This window comes from Camelina sativa, chromosome 18 (assembly GCF_030686135.1).
Source record: "Camelina sativa cultivar CO46 ecotype springtype chromosome 18, ASM3068613v1".
Classification (NCBI taxonomy): Eukaryota; Viridiplantae; Streptophyta; class Magnoliopsida; order Brassicales; family Brassicaceae; genus Camelina; species Camelina sativa.
Genome location: NC_141897.1, coordinates 4,063,876 through 4,086,799, shown reverse-complemented (window position 1 = coordinate 4,086,799; position 22,924 = coordinate 4,063,876). Strand labels below are relative to the sequence as shown.

At 39.7% G+C, this 22,924-nt stretch overlaps 3 protein-coding genes, 1 non-coding gene and 1 pseudogene across 4 annotated transcripts in view; 3 read left to right on the top strand and 2 right to left on the bottom strand.

Moving 5' to 3' along the window:
• LOC147921490 (uncharacterized) overlaps nt 1-22,924 on the top strand; it is an 80,957-nt gene that overhangs the window by 13,929 nt on the left and 44,104 nt on the right. The window contains exon 3 of the mRNA XM_087497706.1: nt 783-937. The gene's annotated coding sequence lies outside the window, so the exon portion shown is untranslated. The remainder of the gene's footprint in view (nt 1-782; nt 938-22,924) is intronic.
• LOC147921497 (small nucleolar RNA R71) lies at nt 2,344-2,449 on the bottom strand. The gene has a single exon (XR_015589853.1). It is a non-coding gene; the product is annotated as a small nucleolar RNA R71 (small nucleolar RNA).
• LOC104760452 (berberine bridge enzyme-like 25) lies at nt 7,842-10,105 on the bottom strand. The gene is made up of 2 exons (XM_010483377.3): nt 9,412-10,105; nt 7,842-9,178 (listed from the first exon to the last, which is right to left on the bottom strand). Exons 1-2 carry the CDS (start codon nt 9,942-9,944, stop codon nt 8,047-8,049), a joined length of 1,665 nt encoding a protein of 554 aa, XP_010481679.1. The 5' UTR covers nt 9,945-10,105; the 3' UTR covers nt 7,842-8,046.
• On the top strand, nt 10,798-12,093 carry LOC147921496 (uncharacterized). Its single transcript, XM_087497708.1, has 2 exons — nt 10,798-10,911; nt 11,164-12,093. Exons 1-2 carry the CDS (start codon nt 10,798-10,800, stop codon nt 12,091-12,093), a joined length of 1,044 nt encoding a protein of 347 aa, XP_087353834.1.
• On the top strand, nt 17,286-18,452 carry LOC147921495 (uncharacterized; annotated as a pseudogene).

Below are 22,924 nucleotides of genomic sequence, written 5' to 3'. Positions count from 1 at the left end.
GGTTCGGGAATCTCCTGAAGCGTGCGAAACCAAACATGTGCGGTCGAGTCGCGTGTCGTCTCTCCCTAGGGTGCGGTCGAGTGGAACGGATCGATTAGAGGTCACACGACTCGAGGTGGGTCGAGTGGAGGTGGTGCGACTCGAGCTGGATCGAGTGGAGGTGGTGCGACTCGAGCTGGATCGAGTGGAGGTGGTGCGACTCGAGCTTGGTGTATATGTATCCACTAAAACGGTGATAACTCTTGAACCACACCTCCGATTGGCTTAACATAAATGGAAATGGAAATATGACTCAATTCTCTACAACTTTGATGAAGACGTCAAAAGCTGAATCTCTCGACCGGTGGCTCGAACGGCGACTCAAATGACGACTCGAACGGCAATGGTGTTGGCTCGAACGACGGTTCCGTGAGTGTTAATGACATCTATTCCAGGCATGATGGATCGAGTGGGATGCTGGTGCTTTTTCCTGGGAGCGCGTCCAAGTCGGATGTTGGTCGAGTCACATGGCGTTCATTCCGAGCATGCTTGGTCGAGCCGCAAGCATGCTTGGTCGAGCCGCATGGCTCAACCTCCATTCAGTTCCAACAGTCTGGACATCTCCTAAACACCAGAAATAACTTCAATATGCAAGATGTATGCAAGAACAATGCAAATACTACCTAGATGTGTATATTATGCAAAAGAGACTAAAAACAATGCAAAACAATGAGTTAAATGAACAAAATGAATAACAAATGCATGATGAAAGAGTGTAAAATATATACATATCAATCTGGGAGATTATTGAGTATTTGCATTTGATTTCTTTTACAAGTTGTTCATCTCATTTTTACCTATCTATGAATGCTTGTTTCAATGTTTTCTGGATTCGTGTCTTTGGTGATGCTTTCCAGATCTGAGTAGTGCTAGAGTTCTTGGGGATGAGATAAACTAGGTGGAGGATCTTAGGATGTAGAGTGTTTAAGTTTTGATTTGTATGATTCCCTTCTGGACTAGTTTTAGAAATGTTAGGTTCTCTCTGATCAATTGGAACTAGGTTCGAGACATTTCCACACCCAAAAGATGTTTGATGAAATGTCTGACCAACTAGTGCCAGAGACTTACGTTCATAGCCTAAGAGATTAGTTGTCTAGGATGTTTGTTGACGTGAAAGAACCTGTTTGTCATGCCTGTTCAACCATGTTTCTCCAGCGAGAGTTGGGTATGGAAGTGGTTGAGTCTGAGTAGCTTTTACCAAGAGATTGGATTAGCTAAGTTGTGATGTTCATTGTTTAGGGATAGATCGCTTGTGACATGTTAAACACTCTGTAGACTAGGATACTCCACCGACATCAATTACTCCCATCCTTAGGACTTCTTACTTTCTGATATTTATTACATCCTGAAACTGTTTCTGATCTTTCTATCTAATTCTTGCTTAGACCCGTTTTTTGTTTTCATTCATTTTCGCTTCCTGTTATACATTCTCGTTTCTAGTCCTATAGCTCATTTCCGTTTTGCATTTTCATCACTCTAGGTTGTTAGACAAAAACACTATTTTTATATTGGCTTGACTTGTGATTTCTTGATTGCATCTTGATTGCTAGCAACATCCTATTTGGATTGACACCTTAAATACCACAACACATAAGGTTAATTGAACCTGCTAGGAGACACAAAAATCTTAGTATCAATTTGGCGTCATTGCCATTTAGGATTCGTTTTGCTACATTTAGGATTTTAAGTTTTACAAGATTAAGTTCGGTTACACACATCATTCTGAATACTGACTTGTTTTGGTTGTCTGCTTGTTTGTTTTGCATCTCAGGAACCTGTTGATTGCAACCTTGCATGCACTCCAGATCTAGAGGAACTCAGAATCTCCTTCCTGCTATTGACGACATCAATCGGCTACAAAGACCAGGCCAAACTCGTCTTCTCGCCGATCATCACACACCCATCATTATGGGCGCTCCTAATGGACCAAATCCGAGACCGCGAAACATTGGTGCTGGGGATGCACCAAACACTCATACTCAACTTGCTGTAATCGTCCCTCCCGCCATGCAGAACAACAACTTCGAGATCAAAAGTGGACTGATCTCCATGATCCAAGGAAACAAGTTTCACGGGTGTCCTATGGAGGATCCACTCGATCACCTGGACGAGTTTGACCATCTGTGTAGTCTCACCAAGATCAATGGAGTGAGTGAGGATGGTTTTAAGTTGTGACTCTTCCCGTTCTCCCTGGAGATAAAGCTCATCAATGGGAGAAAAACATTCCCAAGGGCACCATCACCACTTGGGATGAATGCAAGAAAGCATTCTTGGCAAAGTTCTTCTCCAATGCCAGAACTGCACATCTCAGGAATGATATCTCTGGTTTTACTCAGAAGAGCTCAGAATCATTCTGTGAAGCCTGGGAGCGTTTCAAGGGTTACCAGAGCCAGTGTCCTCACCATGGGTTCAACAATGAGTCACTGCTGAGCACCTTATATAGTGGTGTACTCCCAAAAATCCGCATGCTGCTTGACACTGCCTCTAACGGTAATTTCCTGAACAAAGAGGTTGATGAAGGATGGCAAGTAGTTGGGAATCTCGCCCAGTCTGACGGCAACTAAAATGAAGATTATGACCGCACAGTTTGAGGTGATGCCAGTTCTGAGGAGAAGTACAAGAAAGACCTCAAGAACGTCAATGAGAAGCTAGACAGTATCTTGCTAAGTCAGCAGAGGAGCGTCCACTTCGTGTCTGAGGATGACTCTTTCCAAGTTCCAGATGGGGAGGGTGAGCAGTCTGAAGAGATCAGCTATGTCTAGAATCAAGGTGGATACAACAAAGGTTATTGAAGTAACAACGTTGCTAATCCACAAGATCAGGTGTACCATCCATAACAACCGCAGCAAGGTCAACAAAAACCTTTTGTGCCTTACAATCAAGGATTCACGCCTAAGCAACAGTTTCAACATGGTTATCAGGCTCCCTCAGGACCCCCACCAGGATTTCCATCTCCACAGATTCAACCTACACAAGCTCCTGACAAAGAAATGAAGCAAATAATGGAACAACTTCTTCAGGGTCAAGCTAGCGGTTCAATGGATGCTGCTAAGAAGTTTGCCGACCTTGGTCAGAGGATGGAATGTTCATACAATGATCTGAACGTCAAATTTGAAGCTCTGAATTCAAATATCAGGTATATGGAAGGCCAATCAGCTTCTACTTCTGCACCAAAGCCTGACCAATTCCCAGGGAAGGCTGTTCAAAACCCCAAGGAGTTTGCAAACGCAATTACGCTGAGAAGTGGGACAACATTGCCTCCCAGGCAAGGAGTACCAGAAGTCACTGAGGACAGTGAGGAATTAGCTGGGGAGGATTTTGTTCAAGATGAAGCTCAGATGAAGGATCCAGTCGAAGCAGTCAAAGATCCGATCGAGCCAGTGAAACAGTCCGAACCTGAAGCAGTTAAGGAACCTGTTGTTTTTGATGAAAAACCTGCGAGGTTCATCCCTCGACCATACAAACCTCCTCTACCATTCCCAGTGAGTTTTAAAAAGCAGCTTACCGAGAAGTACAAGGCCTTGTTCGAAAAACAAGTCAAGGAGATTGAGTTGAGAATGCCACTGCTGGATGCATTCGCACTTGTTCAAGGCATGGTGGTACTGAGTCTCAGAAGAAGATTGTACCTAAGAATCTCAAGGATCCTGGATCATTCACTCTTCCTTGCTCCCTCAGACCTATGTCTTTTGATAGGTGCTTATGTGATCTTGGCGCTTCAGTTAATCTGATGCCACTCTCTGTTGCTACAAGGTTGGGTTTTACAAGGTTCAAGGGTTGCGACATCTCTCTCATCCTTGCAGATAGATCAGTGAGACTTCCAAATGGTATTTTAGAAGACTTAACCGTCAGGATCAGAGACGTGGAAATGCCAACTGACTTTGTGGTTCTGGAGATGGATGAAGAACCAAAAGATCCTCGGATCTTAAGACGACCGTTCTTGGCGACTGTTGGAGCCATCATTGATGTCAGAAATGGCAAGATAGATCTCAATCTGGGCGACGACTTCATTATGAAGTTTGACATCAAGGATACCTTGAAGAAGCCAACGATAAGAGGACAAGTCTTCTACATTGAAGAGATGGATAAATTGGCTGATGAGTTATTGGAGGAATTAGCTGAGGAGGATCATCTCAAGACTGCTTTGACCAAGGGTGGAGAAGAAGGGTTCCTGCATGAGGAGACCACTTGTTACAAGAGTCTTCTATACCCCCACAGAGAAACAGATGGACCAGAGGAATTCGAGCAGCTATCTGACGCAGAGGAGGTATGTGCAGTTGAGACAGCGAGTTCAGAACGTGACATCTCCCACTCGAACGACGTCAAGAACCAACTCGAGACACCTACGTCCCGCTCGATCGAGTCTCACCTCTCCCACTCGACCGTGATCATTCTAGACTCCCATGCTGACGACTGGTCAGAATTGAAAGCTCCAAAGGTAGAACTCAAAACTCTCCCTTCCGGACTCAGGTACGTTTTTCTGGGAACCAATTCTAATTATCCTATCATAGTGAATGCTAGGTTGAGTGATGATGAATTGGGGTTGCTAGTAACTGAGCTTAAGAAGTATAGAAAAACTATAGATTATTTCTTAGATAATATCAAGGGAACCTCACCTAGTCTTTGCACACATAGGATCAATCTTGAAAATGGGTCTTATGCTAGCATTGAACCCCAAAGGAGATTGAATCCTAACCTGCAGGAAGTAGTAAAGAAAGAAATCTTTAAACTGCTTGATGCTGGAGTTATCTATCCTATATCTGATAGTATTTGGGTATCTCCAGTGCACTGTGTACCTAAGAAGGTAGGCATAACTGTGATCAAAAACGAAAAAAATGAGTTAATCCCAACTAGAACCATCACAGGATATAGGATGTGCATTGATTTTAGGAAGTTAAATGTTGTATCTAGGAAGGATCATTTTCCTCTGCCTTTCATTGATTAAATGTTGGAAAGATTAGCTAGTCATCCCTACTACTGTTTCCTTGATGGGTATAGTGGGTTCTTCCAAATCCCTATCCACCCAAATGATCAGGAAAAGACAACCTTCACTTGTCCTTATGGCACTTTCGCCTACAGACGCATGCCATTTGGTTTGTGCAATGCTCCTGCCACCTTTCAACGGTGCATGACATCGATTTTTTCAGATCTGATTGAGGAACCAGTGGAAGTGTTTATGGACGATTTCTCTGTATACGGTTCCACTTTCTCTTCATGTTTGTTGAATCTTTGCAGGGTATTGACACGATGTGAGGAGACGAACCTGGTGCTGAACTGGGAAAAGTGTCATTTCATGGTTGAAGAAAGGATCGTTCTGGGACACAAGATCTCTGAGAAAGAAATTGAGGTTGACAAAGCTAAGATTGAGGTCATGGTTCAGGTTCAACCGCCTAGGACATGCTGGGTTTTACAGAAAATTCATCAAGGAATTCTCAAAAATTGCAAGACCACTAACAAGGTTGCTGTGCAAGGAGGTTGAGTTCGAATTCAATGCAGCCTGTCTGGAAGCCTTCAGCAAGATCAAGGAGGCGTTGGATTCATCACCCATAGTACAAGCTACAAATTGGGATCATCCTTTTGAGATCATGTGTGATGCTTCAGACTTCGCAGTTGGAGCAGTTCTGGGACAACGAATTGACAAGAAGCTTCATGTCATCTACTATGCTAGTTGCACCTTGGACGAGACTCAAGGAAGATATGCAAGCACAGAGAAGGAACTCCTAGCACTTGTTTTTGCATTCGAAAAATTGAGGAGTTACCTTGTGGGTTCAAAAGTCATAGTGTATATCGATCACGCTGCTCTGAAACACATCTACTCGAAGAAGGATACCAAACCAAGACTGTTGAGATGGATTCTGCTTCTTCAGGAGTTTACGGACCATCTGTCAAGAATGAGGAATGAATATGTTGACACCTTAAGTATTACAACTGCATAAGGTTAATTGAACCTGCTAGGACGTACAAAAATTCTAGTATCAATTTGGCGCCGTTGCCATTTGGGATTCGTTTTGCTACATTTAGGATTTCAAGTTTTACAAGATTAAGTTCTGTTACACACATCATTATGAATTCTGACTTGTTTTGGTTGTCTGCTTGTTTGTTTTGCATCTCAGGAACCTGTTGATTGCAACCTTGCATGCATACCAGATCTAGAGGAACTCAGAATCTCCTTCCTGCTATTGATGACATCAATCGGCTACAAAGACCACGCCCAACTCGTCTTCTCGTCGATCATCACACACCCATCACTATGGACGCTCCTTATGGACCAAATCCGAGACCGCAAAACATTGGTGCTAGGGATGCACCAAAAACTCATACTCAACTTGCTGTAATCGTCCCTCCCGCCGTGCAGAACAACAACTTCGAGATCAAAAGTGGACTGATCTCCATGATCCAAGGAAACAAGTTTCACGGGTTTCCTATGGAGGATCCAATCGATCACCTGGACGAGTTTGACCGTCTGTGCAGTTTCAGCAAGATCAATGGAGTGAGTGAGAATGGTTTCAAGTTGTGACTCTTCCCATTCTCCCTGGGAGATAAAGCTCATCAATGGGAGAAAAACATTCCCAAGGGATCCATCACCACTTGGGATGACTGCAAGAAATTTCTTGAACAAAGAAGTTGATAAAGGATGGCAACTAGTTGAGAATCTCGCCCCGTCTAACGGCAACTACAATGAAGATTATGACCGCACAGTAAGAGGTGACGCCAGTTCTGAGGAGAAGTACAAGAAAGACCTCAAGAACGTTAATGAGAAGCTAGACCGCATCTTGCTAAGTCAGCAGAGGAGCGTCCACTTCGTATCTGAGGATGACCCTTTCCAAGTTCCAGATGGGGAGGGTGAGCAGTCTGAAGAGATCAGCTATGTCCAGAATCAAGGTGGATACAACAAAGGTTACAACCAATACAAGGCAAACCCCAATTTGTCTTACCGAAGTAACAACGTTGCTAATCCACAAGATCAGATGTACCCTCTACAACAACAGAAACAAGGTCAACAAAAACTTTTTGTGCCTTACAATCAGGGATTTGCGCCTAAGCAACAGTTCCAACATAGTTATCAGGCTCCCTCAGGACCCCCACCAGGATTTCCATCTCCACAAGTTCCGCCTACACAAGCTCCTGACCAAGAAATGAAGCAAATGATGCAACAAATACTTCAGGGTCAAGCTAGCGGTTCTATGGATACTGCTAAGAAGTTTGCTGACCTTAGTCAGAGGATGGAATGTTCATTCAATGATCTGAACGTCAAATTTGAAGCTCTGAATTCGAAGATAAGATATATGGAAGGCCAATCTGCTTCTACTTCTACACCAAAGCCTGGCCAATTCCCAGAAAAGGCTGTTCAGAACCCCAAGGAGTTCGCCAATGCCATTACGCTGAGAAGTGGGAAAACATTGCCCCCAGGAAAGGAGTACCAGACATCACTGAGGACAGTGAAGAGTTAGATGAAGCTTGCTATCAACTGTTTTTGTGAAGATCTGATCAAGAACATCCTTAATTTTGAAGTTTTTTCAGGATACTTGACATAAAAGATAAGTACACTTTAATAACATTAGTGATCAAATCAATTTTTATAAATATTTTGGCATGTCTTTCATATGCCATGATTTAGAATTTTTAAAACTAGTAAAAATTACTTGATAAATGATTTTTTTTCTTTTTTTTCTTTTTGAAGTGAGAACTTGTCAGTGTCGAAAAGAAATTATAGATTTTTAACAACTTGATTGAAAGCAAGAACTAGCTTTAAGCACTATATTAATGATTGCGTCTAGGAATTGGATAATAAAGAACCAGTTGAGTGACTCATAAGAAGCAATGTTTCGAAACTTGAAAATTGAAATAAAACAACGTACGTCACACTGTCACATGCATTCTTAGGTAGAACATTTTCTGAAATACAGAATAATCATTATCTGATTCTTCTAGTTAATGTTCTGTTCTTACCTTTATTTTTATATTGATATGGACCATATGGTTATCATGTACCATATGGTTACCATGTGCTTAGCTTCGAACGGGCAGAGTTGGGATACTCTGCTCGTGTCTGAAGAAGTTATCTGGATCAACCTTTGTTTTAATCTTCACCAATCTGTTGAAATTGCCTTTAAAGTAATTAGCTCCCCATAGTTTAGCTTCTACGAAGTTAGAGTTTGAGTTGTTTCTGTTCTGTCCCAGGTCTAGATCTCTGTAGTTCACATAAGCTTGTCTTGGATTGCTTGAGACATAAGGTTTCATGTAACTGTACAGCTCTCTGATCCATTTGATGCGTCTGTTTGGTCTCTTCTCGTTGGCTGACCAGCTCCTGTAATATTGAATCATAAAGATGGTTCCATTTCTATGCGGAAATGGGATCTCAGATTCAGGAATTTTATCCATCTTTCCACCATAAGGAGTCCAAATAACTAACGCTACGTCTTCTTCAAGCAACTTCTTGATCATCCCTTTGAGCCCTACAATAGGAATAGGTTCTTTAGCGAAATCCGATTTCGCTTTGAAGTAAACTTTTCCGATCGGTGAATTCGCTTGAAGCAAAATCTCAAGAGGAGGAGGAGGGCTTGTAGGGAATCCAGAGTTGTAAACAATGGATTTGATCCAGCTCATTTCTATGCAATCCTTCTGAGTTAGCCCTAGTTCTGGAAAACCCTTCTTCATAACCTCAAGCAAGGTGCCTTTCTTGCCAAGAAACTGACCTATGTAAGCCATCTTCACAGTCTTGTTTGCGTTGTTTCCATCTACACTGAAGAACACTCGTAAGAAGAGCTCTTCAACAAGCTTGTCCGCAACTCGTTGCCACTTGGAAAGAATCTTGAAACTTGCATCTTGCTTCAACGTTTTGGTGACCGTGAACACGGTTAGGGTTTTAGGAACAGGAACAAGTTTGATCTTCCATGACAAGATTATCCCAAAACTCCCTCCACTGCCTCCTCTAATGGCCCAAAACAGATCCTCCCCCATCGCGTTTCTGTCGAGTAATTTACCATTAACATCAACAATCTTTGCGTCAAGAACATTATCTGCAGCAAGACCATACTTCCTCATCAAGGAACCGTATGCACCCCCTGTTATATGCCCACCTATGCCTAAGCTCGGGAACACACCTGCAGGGAATCCATGAATCTTGCTCTTTTCTGCAATTCTACAGCCAACAAACCAAAGATTCAATAGTGAAATATTGTTTACTCTTGTTGCAGATACAAGTTAAAATTCTGTTGAATGTTTATTAGATTCGATACGTGTAACACAAGATGTTTATTAGATTTTGAAATCAAATAAAATATACAAACTTATAAACGTCACTATATAATTTAGGAATGTGATATTTGTATAGAAAACTTTAATATATAAAACCAAACGACTTAATTATATTACCTGTAGTAAAGCTCACCAATCGTAGCACCGGATTGAACCCAAGCACTATTGTCTTCAATGTCAACATTGATCTGTCTCAATTTCGACAAATCAATCAATACAAACGGTGTCTCGATCTGTGAGACATAAGACACGCCCTCGTAATCGTGACCGCCGCTTCTAACAAGGAAATGAATTCCAAGTTTCTTACAACAGATGATGGAAGCTTGGACGTGAGATTCGTGGACCGGTTTAAATATGAACCCCGGTTTAGGCATTGAGTTGGTCAAGAACCGTTGGTTTTGAGCCGTTGATTCAAAGACTTCAATGAAGTTGGAAGCGTTTCTCTCAGAAGTGAAGAACGTTTTCTCAACTGGGAAACCAACATTTGTGTTTCTTTGGAGACACTCAATGAAACCATCTTGTACGGATGCTGAAGAAGTTGGTGTTATAGTAGCATATAATGAGATATATAGTGAAAAAAACGAGATACAAGAAATTATAGGAAGCGGTTTTGAAATTCCCATCCTTGCAGCCAATATTAGTATATGCATGCAAGAGAGAAGCCAAATACATTAATTATATAGGCTTCACGCTTCAATATGGAAATAGTTGTTTTTTTCTTTCTTCTTCTTCTTCCTCTTGTCAACGAAGAAATGAGTTTACATTTTTTTTTCTAAATTAAATGATTGTGATACATAAAATCCGATCCACCGATTTTTTTTTTCTTTTCTAAACTCAATGATATTAGGTGGGAAATGATAGGAGCGTGACCACCAATTTTCACGTGTTTTGAAAACGTTAAAATACATTGCATTAAGTTGGAAAAAAAATAAAAAATTCATATGGTTTCAAGTTGTTTCAAATTCACCAGGATTTCATTTATTGTAACATAAAATCAGACAGAAGAAAAGAAAAAGATTTACTTTACTTGTGAGTCCGTGATAAAATAGTTTTAGACATAGGAAAAACATGTAAATTGACAAGTATGGCAACAGATAGCAAAACAATGATCAAGTAGGTGAATCTAAGATTCTAAATCAGAAATATATGATTAATGATAAAAATCTTAGATGGTTATTCGATTTTCAGAGATCAAAATATTTATGTTTTTGTAAGTTTGCTAGCTAAATGTAATATATCTATGCTTATTTTGTGATATCATATATTGATCTCTAATATATATATATGCTTATATTACATTTAGCATATTGCATGACCAATTACCTCCATTTTTGTGATATATATATAGAAATGATTCTAACAAAATCTGATGAATTAAGAGAAAAAAACATATATGTATTGAGAAGAACCCAATGGACTCAGACAAAAGCAAAGCCCAGGCCCATCAGCAAAGTTTGTCCTTTGCACAATCAAAGCTTCAACGGTCGAAACAGAGCAACAACGATGGCTGTACGGAGAAGACGACAAGCTTCTCTCATCCAAACAGATTCAAGCTTCTGGAATCCTCCTCCGATGACTCAGCCAATACAGCTGTCGATTAGGATAAGATTTACTTTTGTGAATTCTAGATTGTTCTGTATATTGTGTATATAAAACAAGATGTAAAACCCTAATGAATCAATTAGTGAAGTTATCAGTTTTCTACAAGTCTCTTCTCTGTTTCTAAAATCATATATGGTATCAGAGCCACTGTAAACCTTAACAAGTAAAACAATGGCAACCACTTACCCGTTTCCCGACAACGTTCATGTCACCAGCTCCGTTACCCTCAAGCTGACGGACAACAATTACCTTCTCTGGAAAACGTAGTTCGAATCTCTCTTGTCAAGTCAGAAGCTTATCGGTTTCGTCAATGGTGTTGTCACTACACTATCTCAGACTCGCCTTGTCGTCAATGGTGAAGTCACTACTGAAGTCCCAAATCCGCTGTACGAGTCTTGGTTTTGTACGGATCAACTAGTCCGTTCTTGGTTGTTTGGTACCTTGTCCGAAGAGGTCCTTGGTCATGTCCACAGTCTTCAGACCTCTTGCGAGATCTGGTTGTCTCTTTCCGAGAACTTCAACAAAAGCAGTGTTGCTCGTGAGTTCTCCCTTCCCCGCAGTCTTCAGCTTTTGTCCAAGAAGGATAAGTCTCTTTCAACCTACTGTCGTGAGTTCAAGTCGATTTGTGATTCTATGAGTTCGATTGGAAAGCCTATAGACGAGTCCATGAAGATCTTTGGCTTCCTGAATGGTTTAGGCCGTGAATACGATCCTATTACCACCGTGATACAGAGCTCTCTGAGTAAACTCCCCTCTCCGACCTTCAGTGATGTCATAGCTGATATTCAGGGGTTTGATAGCAAACTGCAGTCGTATGATGACACCAACTCTGTCACACCACACATGGCGTTCATGACTGAGAAAACCAATTCGTGTGCTCCTCAGTTTGATCCAACTCAGAGAGGTCATGGACGCAACAGAGGCAGAGGTGGCTACACAATAGGTGGTCGAGGCTTTCCTCAACATCAAAGTACCTCACAGTCGCAAGGGCAGAGACCAATTTGTCAAATTTGTGGGAGAGTTGGTCACACAATGATCAAATGCTACAACTGCTTTGACAACAACTATCAGAGTGAGGTATCTGCACAAGCCTTCTCCACTCTACGTGTGTCTAATGAAAGAGAATGGCATCCAAATTCTGGTGCCACCGCTCACGTCATAACATCAACCTCTGGTCTTCAAAATTCCAAGGTCTAGGAGGGGAATGATGCTGTAATGGTTGGAGAAGGAGCCTATCTTCCAATCACACATGTAGGATCTGCCACCATTTCTACTTCCAAAGGTAATATTCCCTTAAACGAAGTGTTAGTGTGTCCTGATATGCACAAATCTCTTCTGTCTGTGTCCAAATTATGCGACGATTATCCCTGTGGTGTGTTCTTTGACTCTAATAAGGTTTACATAATCGACTTGACCACTCAGAAAGTGGTGTCAAAGGGTCCTCGTAAAGGAGGGCTATATGCGCTGCAGAATCAGGAGTGTGTGGCGTTCTACTCAAACAGACAATGTGGAGCAGACTTGGATACATGGCATCACCGTTTAGGACACACAAACTCTAAAGTTCTTCAGCATCTTCAAAGCAGCAAGGAAATAGAAGTCAATAAGAACAGAAGATCTCCCATTTGTGAGCCTTGCCAGATGGGGAAGAGTACTAAGTTGCCGTTTTTTTTCTTCTGATTCTAGAGCTATGAAGCCCATAGATCGAATTCATTGCGATCTTTGGGATCCTTCACCAATTATATCAAACCAGGAGTTCAAATACTATGCAGTATTCATTGATTATCATTCCAAATTCTCTTGGTTCTATGTCAATCTTCATTGCTTTCCAAAAGCTAGTCGAGAACCAACTTGATGCAAAGATAAAAACTTTCCAGAGTGATGGTGGTGGTGAGTTTACAAGTATTGCATTCAAAACACATCTTGCAAAGCATGGGATTCGACACCAAATCTCATGTCCATACACACCACAACAAAATGGGGTTGCCAAAAGAAAGCACAGACACTTGGTCGAACTAGGTCTATCAATGCTATTTCACAGTCACACTCCTCTCAAATACTGGGTCGAGGCATTTTTCACAGGAAATAACCTGATCAACCTTCTCCCATCGACAGTTCTCAACAATGCTAGTCTGTTTACAACTCTCCTCAAACAAAAGGTTGATTACTCTCCTCTACGAGTCTTTGGATCAGCCTGCTATCCCTGTTTGAGTCCACAAACACAAAACAAGTTCCACCCACGATCGTTGCAGTGTGTGTTTCTGGGCGATAACACTCAATACAAGGGTTACAGATGTCTCTATCCACCCACTGGAAAGGTATATATTTCTTGACATGTTATATTTGATGAAGGTCAGTTTCCATTTCAAGACAAGTACAAGCATATCATTCCTCAATATCAGACAACCCTACTTCAAGCTTGGCAACACTCAGAATCACCACCTGCAACAAGACTCCAGCTCCTCTTCAAGCGTTGCCAAAACCGCCTGCAAAAATTACAACAGAGCAAGTTGCAGAGCCAAATACCTTCACACCTGAAGTAGATACAGTGAATGATCACAATGATTCTGATATGGAGACCAACCATGAAGAAGAAAATGAGGTAGAGATGGCTGAGGAACCTGCTCAACCAGTAACAAACAACGACCACCCGATGACAACAAGGTCAAAATCTGGAATTCAGAAGCCAAATCCTAGATATGTGCTTCTTGCTTCTAAGCTTACAACAGAGGAACCGAAGAGCATCATCTCAGCAATGCAACACCCAGGTTGGAACGAAGCAGTCATGGATGAGATTGGTCGTATACACATGCTACATACGTGGTCTTTAGAAGAACCTACCGAAGATATGAATATCTTGTCTTCCAAGTGGGTCTTCAAAACCAAACACAAGCCTGATGGTACTGTCGACAAGCTCAAAGCCAGACTAGTCGCAAAAGGATTTGAGCAAGAGGAAGGACTCGACTACCTCGAAACCTTTAGTCCAGTCGTAAGAACAACAACCATACGCCTTGTTCTTGATACTGCCACAAACATGGATTGGCCTATTAAGCAACTCGACGTGTCCAATGCCTTTTTACATGGTGAGCTGTAAGAGCCTGTTTATATGTATCAACCAACCGGATTTGTTGATCCTGAGAAGCCAGTTCACGTTTGTCGTCTCACGAAAGCCTTATATGGACTCAAACAAGCTCCACGAGCTTGGTTTGACACCTTTAGCAACTTCTTGATTGACTTCGGCTTTGAGTGTAACACATCTGATCCGTCACTCTTTGGCTACAATCAAGATGAAAAGACATTGGTGCTTCTCCTATATGTCGATGATATTCTCCTCACAGGTAGTGACACTGAACTGCTAGAACAACTTCTTGCAGCCTTAAACAACAGATTCGACATGAAAGAATTAGGGCCTCCTTGCTATTTCCTTGGGATTGAAATTGAAGATTACAAGGATGGTGGCTTGTTTCTACATCAAAAAGGCTATGCTTATGATATTCTTCACCAAGCTGGGATGACAGACTGTAACCCAATGCCCACACCTCTGCCTCAACAGCTGGAGAAACTTGACACTACACCATTTGCAGAGCCTACATACTTCAGGATTCTTGCGGGCAAGTTGCAGTATCTGACAATCACCAGACCAAACCTTCAATATGCGGTGAACTTCATTTGTCAACGGATGCATGCTCCAACCAGTTCTGATTTTACCCTGCTCAAAAGAAACCTCCGGTACGTCAAAGGGACTCTCAATCTCGAGATGCCAATACGCAAGCATAACAACCCCTCTCTCTCTGCTTTCTGCGATAGTGACTACGCCGGATGCAAGGATACAAGGAGGTCCACAACTGGCTTTTGTATCTTGCTCGGATCCACATTGGTGTCTTGGTCTGCTAAAAGACAATCAACAGTTTCCAATTCCTCCACAGAATCCGAATACAGAGCCCTATCCATCGTAGCTAAGGAACTTACATGGCTGTCTTCTCTACTACGAGACATTGGCATTGCTCAATACCAACCCACTCTAGTGTTCTGTGACAACTTGTCTGCAGTTTACTTGTCTGCTAATCCTGCTTTGCACAACCGAACTAAGCACTTTGATAAAGACTTCCACTACATCAGAGAACGAGTTGGATTGGGGTTGATCGAGACACATCATATTCCAGCAACACTCCAGCTTGCCGATATCTTCATAAAACCTCTGCCACGACCTTCCTTTTTTGATCTTCGCGGCAAACTTGGTGTGTCAGCTCCTTTGGTCGCCTCCACGCCAAGTTTGAGGGAGAGTGTAGAGAAAAACCCAATGGACTCAAAAAAAAAGCAAAGCCAGGCCTATCAGAAAAGTTTGTCCTTTGCACAATCAAAGCTTCAACGGTCGAAACAGAGAAACGATGATGGCTGTACGGAGAAGACGACAAGCTTCTCTCACCCAAACAGATTCAAGCTTCTGGAATCCTCCTCCGATGACTCAGGCAATACAGCTGTCGATTAGGATAAGATTTACTTTTGTGAATTCTAGATTGTTCTGTATATTGTGTATATAAAACAAGATGTAAAACCCTAATGAATCAATTAGTGAAGTTATCAGTTTTCTACAAGTCTCTTCTCTGTTTCTAAAATCGTACATGTGTAAGTTTGTGTAAACAAGTTTATTAGTTTAGAGAAATATTTAATAAAAAACTACAGTTTGAGAGTATTACCAAATATCAAATTTTATAAGACAAAAGCAAGATTAAAATACTTAAAATGTTATATCCAAAATTTTTATTGTCATCTTAAATATGACATGGATGAAAGCCGGTTTACAATAATTCAAATAAGATAATTCATTCAGATAACTTGATTCCCTGTCACAAAAAGCAACAGCTGCCTAAAATTATCTCGGGTGAAAAAGTAAAAAACTCTTAAAATATCTTTTTTTTTTTCATTCACTATATCATGCCTCTTCTCTTCAACAAAATAGTCATAAGGTTATTTTGATGGTGGTAATAAATTTAAATATATAATTTTTTTTAATTACAAAATATAATATATATATGTACTCTTTCAACAGTACATCTTCATTGTTTGATTTGGCAATAAATAAATAATAATATTAAAAATTAATTACAACCTTAAATCTTTATAATCTTACTATATTAATTGGGAAGTATAAATATGAAACTAACATTAAAATGTGTAAGAAATTACATTCAATTACCATTAGAAAAACTTAATTAAGCTTAGTTAATTAATTAAATAAATATAATTAATTAAAAAAAAAAACGCTGACAGATTAAATATACAAAAATCTAGAAAAAATATATATTTTCACTCTCTAATAAATTATGGACGAAAATTACTAAATATTTTTTAAAAAATAAAAACCAATCAGAATTTCAAAAACTAAGATTTTATATCTAAGTACACAATATATTTATTTTTGATAACTAAATTTCAAAGATTTTGTTAAGATTTCAAATTATGATTCTCCTATCATCTTTATTTTCTTTTATTTACAAATTGTTTGGAATTTTCATATAATACTTATGATTAATAAAATGCAGAATTTTTTTCTGCATATGTTGTGATTTGATTTTTTTTAAACGAATATATAGTACTCAATCTATAAAATATGTGTATTTTAATTTCCACATTGGAGGGTTAGTAAAACTAAAATTTATATAAATGATAAATTAATAATTTTTATTTGTTTACAAATATAACATTAAAATTACTACTTCATATTCCACAAAATAATGATGCAAATACAACAAACAAAAAATATAAAACTGTAATATACGTCAAAAATAAAATACTATAATATTCTAAAACAATTAGTATTCAAAAAGACTAATAGATTTACAGAAAATAAAAAATAAATATTATCTCAAACAAAATAATTTTTTTAAAAAATATAACAATAATTTTTATTATTATATTGGAAATGTTTTTTAAAATGTTGATACATGCTTAAAGCACAGGATATCTCCTAGTTTTTGTTAAAAAAGGTTTCTTTAACCCCCGTATCCCGAAAAAATAAACGATTTAAATTATGTTAGAAATTAGAGTAAAATCGGTTAATTTCACCAGGTTTATTAAATTAGTCAACTTATTAAAAAATGGCGTCCTTTTTCTCTAGAAAAGGCGATCTTGAAGGCGATGACGGTTTTTTTCGCCGTCGATTAATTTCTCCGCTTTGGAATGTTTTTTCGATTGAATTGTATCAACCTAAGATATCAATCAAAGGTTTCTTTCTGTGTGGTATCTTCCATGGCAGTTTTCGGGTTTCTTATTTCACGGATGATAACTACCACCGAAAACCGCCATGGCCAAACGACTATAAAATCCAAGGAAAAATCTGTTTTTTCTCCCTGTCGTTTCTGTTACGCCTAACTAATTCTTCCACTACAAAAATGAGTGACAATTTGAGAACTTCAATGCAAGAATTGGACTTGGGTATTGATGATGTTCCGGTTGCGTTACCACCGGAATTCTGTGCCCGGGCAGCTGAACTTAACCGCTTCTCCTTGGTCGTCTCAATAGTCAATCCAAGGAAACAGAATCTACGGGCTCTGATCAATAACATGCCAAGAGTCTGGGGACTACCAAGATCATGTTATGGCCGAATTCTGGGCAATGGCAAGGCACAATTCATTTTCCAATCTGAAGCGGAAATGAATTTAGTCCTAACAAGAGGACCATGGGCTTTCAACGATTGGATAGTGATGGTCCATAGATGGTATCCCAACATTTCTGAGGAAGAGATGAAGAACATCCCTTTCTGGGTGCAGATCAGGGGAATTCCACTTCTTTATTTCTCCAATGCAATGGCCAGGTACTAGGGTAATCAAATTGGATATGTTAGGGAAGTAGACTTTGATGAGAATGCTAGGATGGTGGAATTCGTTAGGGTTAGGATGGATTGGACCGTATATTATCCCCTAAGGTTTTAGCGTAATTTCCAGTTTGTTGAAAATGTCAACACTATCATCCAATTTCGGTTTGAAAGGCTTAAGAATTTCTGCACCAAATGTTGATCTCTCTTGCACGATGTCAAAGAATGTGCTATGACTGCACACAATGATGATCCAGTGATGGACAGTGATGATGATAATAATGACGATGATGATCGTCCAAATATCAACAGGGAGAACAACAGGAGTCCTGTCTCCGAGAATACACTACAAACTGTGGATCCTTACGTTCCAATTCCTGGTCTCCAAATGGGAATACCAAACTCTAACCACACATCTGGAGAACCATCATTGTCTTCAATGCCAAATGTCTTTGAAGATATAGAACTCACGACTGAAAGGATCTGTTACTTGCATGCTAAACTGACTGAGAACATTGAGTTTCCTAAGTATGACATTCTAGAGGAGGGAACAGATAATTCTAATGGACAGTGGATGGCGAAGAAGAGGGTTTGATTTGAAACCTACTATCGTCAAGTCGAGGCTGTTGAGGATAAGGCGGTCCTGAGCCATATCCGAAAGAAAGCAAGAGGAGCGGAATCACAGGGATCTTGCTCACCATCTGTTGGAGGCGCAGGGGGCCCGGTACTCCCAATGCCTCCATGAGAGTCGCTTTCTGGAACTGTCAGGGTGTTGGTACACCACTGACTCGTTCGCGACTAGCCCGCCTATGTAAATTATCTAAGTGTGATGTACTTTTCTTAATCGAAACTCTAAATACGTGTGCTGTTGTTAAGGATTTGGCATGTTTTTTAGGATTTCCAAACGTTATAACTCAACCTCCACAAGGTAGAAGTGGAGGTTTAGCTTTATTATGGACGAATGTTATTTCGATATCCGAGGTTTGTAAGGATGATCAAATGATCGATGTAAAACTTAAGTATTATGATGTGTGTTTCTATTTGTCGTGTGTTTATGGTCATCCTAACCAAAGTTTAAGACATATGTTTTGGGAGAGACTAGAACATATGGCTTCAAATAGAACATGACCATGGATGCTCCTTGGTGATTTTAATGAAATCCGATCCAATGATGAGAAGATAGGAGGGCCTCCGAGAGATGAATGGAGTTTTCTATATACAACATAAAGGATATGAGATCAAGAGGTGATCGTTTCTCTTGGGTTGGAGAACGATATAGACACACAATACGTAGCTGTTTGGACAGAGTGTTCACAAATGAGGTTTGGTCAGCCATGTGCCCAAACTCGAAGACTCATTTCTTGGAATATACTGGTTCAGATCACAAACCTGTTTTAATCAATATCAGTATGTCTGAATACATTGTTAAGAAACCTTTCCGATTCGACAAAAGGCTAATTCATCATCCAGGTTTTAAAGACTCTGTTACAAGAGGATGGGAAAGTCCACAATTGAATGGAGAGAATTCTTTGATAACTGATCGAATTCGATCATTTAGACAAGCAATATCCCGATTCAAACACAATAATAATATGAACTCGGGTCACCGTATTGAGGATGAACAAGCCAAAATTAATAAAGAATGTCCAGTTTACACAGAACTGATCGTCAAAACATACCACAACTCCACCAACTGTTGGAAAAAGCCTACCGTGAGGAAGAAGTTTATTGGCAACAAAAGCGTAGATCGCAGTGGATGACAGATGGAGACCAAAACACAAAATATTTCCAAGACTTTGCTAAAACAAGATGTGCGAAAAACTATATCACAAGCATTCAAGATGAAGCTGGTACAATCCACCGAGGCGAATTAATATTGGTGTGGCTGCAGAACATCATTTTTGTGCTGTTTACACTTTTTCAGGGATACCCGTTTCAACTATAGACTTTGCAGATTTTACACCTACAGTCACTCCCGATATCAATGATGATCTCACACAAGACTTCACAGCAGAAGAAATTTACAATGCCATATGTTTAATAGGGGATGACAGAGCTCCGGGTCCTGATGGTCTAACTGCAAGATTTTACAAAGAATGTTGGGACACAGTGGGAGGTGATGTAGTAAAAGAGGTTACGCATTTTTTCGAGACATCAACAATGCGACCTGGCATTAATCATACAAATATATGTATGATACCAATGATGGATAATCCGGTAACTCTCTCTGACTTCAGACCCATAGCTTTATGCAACGTAATTATCTCAAAGTGCTTAGTGGCTCGCCTGAAACGTCATTTAGATGCAATAGTCTCTGATTCCCAAGCGGCATTCATTCCTGGTCGAATGATCAATGACAATATCATGGTGGCTCATGAGTTAATGCATGTTCTTAAAGTGAGGAAAAGAGTTTGTCAAACTTATATGGCTGTGAAAACTGATGTTAGCAAGGCCTTTGATAGAGTAGAATGGAGTTTCCTTGAGACCACGCTAAAATTGTTTGGATTCTGTGATAAGTGGATAAGCTGGATCATGGCTACAGTTTGTTCTGTCCACTATTCTGTTCTAGTCAATGGATCTCCATTTGGTTCAATTATACCTGGGAGAGGAATAAGACAAGGAGATCCCTTGTCTCCATATCTTTTCATATTATGTGCGGACATACTGAGTAATTTAATCCGAACAAAAGCTTCTTCGGGTGAGATTAGAGGTATTCGTGTGGGGAATGGGGTGCCTGCAATAACACATCTGCAATTTGCAGATGACTCTTTTTTTTTCTGCCAAGCTAATGCTCGCAATTGCAAAGCCTTGAAGGACGCCTTTGACACAACAAAATCAGTCATCACATTTGGTTCAAGAGTATATGGAAGCACTCAAAACAGATTAAAGGAGATATTACAGATACCAAATTATGGAGGAAGTGAAAAATATCTAGGCTTACCTGAACAATTTGTCAGTAAAAAGAAGGAGATGTTTGAATATATAATCGACAGAGTAAAAAAACGAACTTCGGGATGGACTTCAAAGTTACTTTCACAAGCCGGGAAGGAAATACTATTGAAAACAGTGGCAGTATCAATGCCAGTCTACTCCATGTCTTGCTTTAAATTACCGCAAGGGGTCATTGATGACATAGAAACCTTGTTAATGAGGTTTTGGTGGGATAAAACATCACACCATAAAAGCATTCCATGGGTTGCTTGGAAACGACTTCAATATTCGAAGAAAGAAGGTGGTCTAGGTTTTCGCGACTTAGCCAAATTTAATGATGCTCTTTTAGCCAAACAAGCATGGAGACTGATAAAAAATCCAAACTCCCTACTGGCTAGATTGTTGAAAGCGAGATATTATAGAGACACCTCTGTTTTGGATGCGAAAGCTCAAAAATATCAATCATATTGTTGGTCTTCTATACTTGCTGGAATAGACTTAATTAAGAGAGGTTCGTATTGGGAGCTAGGTGATGGTGCTTCGATCCAAATGGGAAAGGATAACTTTATAACATCAGATCCACCAAGACCAATTCAAATTCAAGAAGAAGAAGTTGATAGTCTACTACAGAACTATATCTTCCCCAGTGGAGATCATCGCTATTGGAATACAGAACTGCTTGAATCTCATGTTTCACCTGATGATACCATTAGGATTCAAAACATGTACATTCCGATGCAATATGTTGAAGACAAACTGTTTTCGAAGTATAACACATCAGGTGAATACACTGTTAAATCAGGCTATTGGTTTACTACACACAATGAGGATTATAGACAAGATATGCCACACATCCCACATGGTTCGGTTGAAGTCAAGACAAGGTTATTGAAACTTTCTATTCTTCCAAAGATTAAACACATCATGTGGAGAGTTCTTTACCAGGCAATCGAGACAAAAATAAGATTAAATACAAGAGGAATGAATTTAGATCCAATTTGCTGACGATGCGGATTACATGACGAAACCACCAATCATATATTTTTTCATTGTCCCTACGCACAAAAACTATGGAGGTGGTCAAATTTACCAAGACATATAATCCCACAACCATTTCAGCATGATATCGACTCCATCCTCACTGCTTTCCTGGATATACAACATGATATTGACATATCATTAGGTCAATAATTAACACCTTTTTGGCTAATGTGGAAAATCTGGAAATCGAGAAACAAATATGTTTTTGAAAACATTGTTATTTCTCCCCGGACACTTTGGTCCCAAACTGCAGCAGAAGTTGAAGAATGGATAACCGTGAACAATAAACAGGAAGAACAAACAAGATCTCATAACTCTGTTTTAAACATCAATCAATGGACACCACCGAGACCGACAGTCATTAAGTGTAACTTTGATGCTAGCTATAATAAGGAGGATTAGTTAGTGACATGAGGGTGGATATTTCGAGATAACACAGGTAAATGCTTAACATGGGGGGCAAGCAAATTAGGATCAGCAAGAATACCACTTGAAGCAGAAACAAAATCTCTACTGGGAGCAATCCAACAAGCTTGGATACATGGATATACGTCCGTCATTTTTGAAGGAGATTGCTTAATCCTAATAAATAACATCAATGGTCTTTCATCCAATGCAACTATTCGCAACATGTGTCTTGATATATCTTATTGGGCAAGAAATTTCAAATTCAGAGAATTCAGTTATATACGTCGTACATGTAATGAGTCGGCTCACGTTTTAGCAAGATATGGTTATTTACACAACATGTATTATTCAGATTCTGTCAACATGCCTCTTTGGCTAAAGTCAACCTTGTATCACCCAAACATTGGTTAATTTATAAATTTTTCGACGAAAAAAGAGTCAATTTATTAATTAAACCAAAAAGATGTTTTAATTAATTATTGGTTTAGCTAAATCTTGGTTTGGTTAAAAATTAAACCAAAAGCTAGGTTTTTTAAGGACGCTTATCTTCTTCTTCATCTTACACCTCGAGGTCGCAAACAACCAACGGAAAGGGGAAAAGGGATGGAGTCGTTGAGATAGTTCGGTGGTGGTGATAGAGGAAGGGAAAGTGAAGCTTCGATAGTGGCGATAGAGTAGAGAGGGCTGAGGTTAATTTCGGTCGAGAAAGGAAAGGGTATCAAGTCGATGTTGTGTTGATATGCTCATGTCGTTGTGTGTTGACGACATTTGTTGTGAGTAGAACGATGACAAGGTGTTTGTTGTTATGCTTATTTTTCCGTTACGGCTTGTTACAAC

What these genes read in the sequence shown, in the direction of transcription:
- LOC104760452 (XM_010483377.3), bottom strand. Translation starts at nt 9,944, where the DNA reads ATGCATATACTAATATTGGCTGCAAGGATGGGAATTTCAAAACCGCTT. An exon ending in ATTGGTGAGCTTTACTACAG is followed by an intron (nt 9,179 to 9,411) that starts GTAATATAATTA and finishes TGTTGGCTGTAG; the next exon opens with AATTGCAGAAAAGAGCAAGA.
- LOC147921496 (XM_087497708.1), top strand. Translation starts at nt 10,798, where the DNA reads ATGGCTGTACGGAGAAGACGACAAGCTTCTCTCATCCAAACAGATTCA. An exon ending in TTAGGATAAGATTTACTTTT is followed by an intron (nt 10,912 to 11,163) that starts GTGAATTCTAGA and finishes TGGAAAACGTAG; the next exon opens with TTCGAATCTCTCTTGTCAAG.